General features: G+C 38.1%; 1 protein-coding gene across 1 annotated transcript; it reads left to right on the top strand.

Moving 5' to 3' along the window:
* Nucleotides 1–1,640: 1,640 nt before the first annotated feature.
* LOC104962671 (FAD-dependent oxidoreductase domain-containing protein 1-like) lies at nucleotides 1,641–3,872 on the top strand (the record flags this gene model as incomplete). Its single annotated transcript, XM_010791124.1, has 4 exons — nucleotides 1,641–1,861; nucleotides 2,812–2,922; nucleotides 3,557–3,675; nucleotides 3,778–3,872. Coding segments are annotated over 4 exons (546 nt in total), but the record flags the coding sequence as incomplete, so codon positions are not given.
* Between the last annotated feature and the right edge of the window lie 962 nt (nucleotides 3,873–4,834).

The following is a 4,834-nucleotide window of genomic DNA, read 5'->3' on the forward strand; positions in this document are numbered from 1 at the left end:
TGGTCGCCTTGGGCGCGTGAGATCGCCAAGCTTCAGACACGCCCAGCATCAAGATTTTTCAAGATTTTTTTCATGCATGTGTGTGGACGGGCCGTTAAGCTGCTTAATGCTCCACTATGTAGTTGCAAACGTTGAGTATTTATGGTTTGATGCTTAGCAGATAGAGCAAAGATGGTTAATCAGAAACGTTTCCCAGGTTACACCTATCTGTTTGATCCAATGTCTTTATCAAAATATTGATCACAGCTGCTTTAAACTCCCAAATGGAGCAAAGAGAGACATCAAGCTGGTCCTTCTTTTCTCTCAGGCCTGGTGGTAAATGTATAATTCTCTTTCATGGAAAACACTTTTGCCACACGTCAATTTCTCCTCAGACTGAATGTTAAAAGGCTTTCTGATTCTGAGCCTCATTAAGCTCGGGCCTCATTTAAGATGAGAGAAAAACACATATTTTACTGGATTTCATGCGGTCAGACTTGTTGAACCACAGAAAACAACAGAGCGGCTGCTTCAATTCGTCCCCTGATTCAAAACTAAGACACTTGAGTGCTCAGAGAGTGTCATTCGTCAGGGATAGTAAACACTGTCAGCTCGGCTTTACTGCCCGTGCATCAAAACGCAAAGAAGCCCTCCGTGCAGACTGCAGCATTTGTTGCATGATATACGGGCGGTGGACGAGCCAACGCAGGAAACAGGGCGTCCATTCATCGACAACGGCAGATCTGTTGTATCTGTTTCTGTTTGACTTGAGGCAGTGGTGTGAAGTCACTAAGTGCATTTACCCAAGTACAGTAATTAAGTACCATTTTGAGAGACTTGTATTTCAAGTTTTTGCTACTTTGTACTTCTACCCACTACAGTTCAGAGGTACATGGTGTTCTTTTACTCCTCTACATGTATTTAATACCTTTAGTTACTTTTCAGATCTGGATGAATGATGTGAAATATAATCAAGTGTTAAATCAGACTTTAGTTCCACCTGGAGTAAATCCACCAGCTACCCTGCAGTATACAAAGTCATTCAAACTAGCTGCACCTTTACCAGCTTTGAGAACACTTTCATGGTCAATCATTATAAAACATATCATATATATTATTCTGAAATGGACCAATCTGCACAACGACTACTTTTACTGTCGCTACTTTCACTATATTTTGATGAGAATACTTTTCTACTTTTACTTGAGGAACATTTTGAATGCAGGACTTTGACTGTAACAGAGTATTCCTACACTCTGGTACTTCTACTTTTACTCAAGTACAAGATCTGAGTACTTCTACTTTTACTCAAGTACAAGATCTGAGTACTTCTACTTTTATCAAGTACAAGATCTGAGTACTTCTACTTTTACTCAAGTACAAGATCTGAGTACTTTTCCTCAAGTACTAGATCTGAGTACTTCTACTTTTACTCAAGTACAAGATCTGAGTACTTCTACTTTTACTCAAGTGCACAATCTGAGTACTTCTACTCAAGGCAAGGCACGTTTATTTATATAGCACCTTTCAACACAAGGCAATTCAAAGTGCTTTACAAAAATGAAAGACATTAAGAAAATTGCAAGTACTCAAGTACAAGATCTGAGTACTTCTAACACCTCTGGTTTTTGGCTATATTAATAAACGTTGATTTGATTCAGACCTGGAGGTCCAGCTGGCGGCCATGAGGCAGAAGGCTCTGGACGCTCTGCCGGGGAGCGGCTGGAGCCCGCTGGAGATGGGCCAGGGTCTCCCTCCAGAGAGGGCGGATGTTGTGATCGTGGGGGGGGGCGTGATCGGCTGGTCCATCGCCTACTGGATCAAACGGAAGGAGAGGGGGCGAGGAGGAGTGAAGGTGGTGGTGGTGGAGAAGGACCCAACGGTGAGAGACCCATTACCATGCATTGTTGTTTACACCTTTTTAAAAAGCATCCAACAGTATGTATAGCTTAAAACCACTTGCAAGGCATCCTATAGTATGATTTATTTATTTAATGGTTTTGCACAATTGAAAAATAAGATAGGAGAGGTCACAGGTTAGTGATTAAAACTAAAACATTACGATGCTATCTCATACTAGGGGCTTTATTTTCCTTAATTCTGATAAAGAATAATAAGAACAAAGAACTTATTATATATAACTGAGGGTATTGCAACTTAAAACCACTTGATGTACCTTTTCAAACATGCTGCAACGCATCCTTTAGTATTTCTTTTTTATTTCATGGTTTTTGCACAGTTAGAAAATGCACTTATATAAAACAAACAATCGCTTGAATTCAATAACAATGGCAAACTTTAAGAAGAACATATACTTTGTACATTTGTAGTATAGTACATTGCACAATTTAATCAGGCCATCACCTTTACTTTAATTCTTGCCGGTATCGTTTCTGTCGCAATTTTCTTGGCGAATTAATTTTTCTCTCTAATTTCACACAAACTAGTGTTTATTCTTTTTCGTATCTTATTGTCATCTGGTATTTCAAGGCATTAGTTGTTCTCCATTTGGATTTTGAATAGTTTGCAATGAGGAAGGATGAAACGATTGAAGGAGAAACAAAAAATAAATCACCTTTTCTATTCAAACTTGCAGCAGCTCTTAGATGAGTGAAATTATGGTAAACTTTCTGGAAAAAAATGCCTGAAACATTTGTATTTGAGAGGGAATTTATCTGCAAGTTGGGAAAAGAAATAAGGTTTTAATACTACAACTAATCAAAGAAGAAAATATTGAATATATCTGAGGTAGAATAAAAGTCCCCAACACAACTCACAGCAGCTTGTAACGTAATGTAATCTTCAAAGCTTCCTCTTCTTGTTTCTCCGCAGTATTCGCAGTCCTCCACGGTGCTTTCTGCAGGAGGCATCCGACAGCAGTTCTCTCTGCCCGAGAACATCCACCTCTCCATGGCCTCCGCTCAGTTCATGAAGAACATCAATGTAGGTCGAGTCTGCACACAACGCCAATGAATTACAGGCCCTTTAAATCATTAAATGTCACGGTCACTTTTCTTATGTAAATATGCAGAGTTCAAGTTTATTGACAGAACACATTTCAACACTAAGGCAATTCAACATGCAAGAGAAACACGGAATGAAATGTACTTTAAGAGACAGAAATAATAACAAATTAAGAATAAGACGGGTATAAAAACACTTTGGGAAGATCTTTTGTTTGTATGCCTCTTTATGGCCTCAAGCAGCTCATTTAATATTCTCAATTTAGAGCCGAAAAATGTGGTTGCTAATTGATTTTACGTTTAAAACAATTACATTTTGAATTATTTACATGTTAATGTTTGGTTAAAATTAGATTTAATGCCGTTTCTTCCCAAATGTAATGGGTATTTCTATACTAATTTAAGTGTCCCATCTACCTTTTTTCGGTAGTGCATTAGTTCAATTCATGGCTTAAAATATTATTCAAAAATGACATAACTTTCCTATTTTCTAATATTATCAAAAAGTATTTTCTGTTGTATTTTTTGCAATTTATTTTCAATTTCTCTTTAGTGTATACATTATATTCATTCCTTCATTTTCTTAGTTTGTAAATGATTTTTCTGCATCTCAGGAACATCTCCACGTGTTGAATGAAGACCCGGTGGACCTCCAGTTCAACCACTCAGGATACCTCTTCCTGGCCAACGAGGAAGTGGCTCACATCATGGAGGAGAACTACAAAACCCAGAGGTGTCGGCCATCTTTCATCCAGAGTTGTAGTTTTGAATTGTATCTCTAAGGCACAATTATATTTGTATTTTTTTAAATAAATGGTTATTTGTGTGTCTGTAGGAGCTTCGGAGCCCATGTTTCTCTTCTCTCTGCGACTCAGTTAAAGGAGAAGTTTCCGTGGATAAACACAGACGGTGTCGCGCTCGCTTCATACGGTGAGTGACACAATTATAATATACATAATATGTAATCACTACAACGTGTTTGACATAAAAAGACAACTTCAAACATTTTAATCTCAGCTGGTTATTGCCAGATTTTATAAGAAAATGTGTTTTTAATTTGAATTGAATACAATGATTTCACATGTATTCTTTATAATGCTGTATATATTTATATGTGTTCATATGCCATCATTTCAGACTTGTGACAAATCCTTAAAAGCCATTCTTTTAATAGTTGATTCTAAAAAATAAATTATTGATAACCATTATAAAAAAAAGTCTTAAAAAAATTACAAAACAAGGGAAGTAGAGTTTATTTAAAGAGCCCATGTCATGCTTTTCCGGTTATCACCCGTCCCCTTGTGTGTTATGAAGGTTTTTCTGCATGTAAACGGTCTGCAGAGTCACAAACCCTCAAAGTACACCCTGTAGGGAGTAAAACTCTAACACAGAGAAGACCTGTCTATGCTGCCCCAGAACGCCTCGTTGGACATTTTTTTTTTTCTTCCGGGAACCAAGTGACGTAACGACGATCCAAATGGACCAATCCGTGGAGCTCCTCACACACACGCACACGCACACACACACACACACGCACACGCACGCACACGCACACGCACACGCACACACACACACTCAGCCCTATCTTTTCTCAGCCGCAGCTCACATGTGTGTGATCCGGCTGAGTTCAGGCTGAGTTTTGCCGTGAAGGACAGAGAGTGAATACATATACTATACAGAGATGCTGTATGAGAAACCAATGTGAGTTTGGAACATTGAACAATATAAATCTATTCTAGTAGACCTCAATAATGGATGAGTACTTTTACTTTTACTCAAGTACAAGATCTGAGTACTTCTACTTTTACTCAAGTACAAGATCTGAGTACTTCTACTTTTACTCAAGTACAAGATCTGAGTACTTCTACTTTTACTCAAGATAGAACAAGATC

Source organism: Notothenia coriiceps, unplaced genomic scaffold (assembly GCF_000735185.1).
Source record: "Notothenia coriiceps isolate Sejong01 unplaced genomic scaffold, NC01 NC01_scaffold00035245, whole genome shotgun sequence".
NCBI classification, from domain to species: Eukaryota; Metazoa; Chordata; class Actinopteri; order Perciformes; family Nototheniidae; genus Notothenia; species Notothenia coriiceps.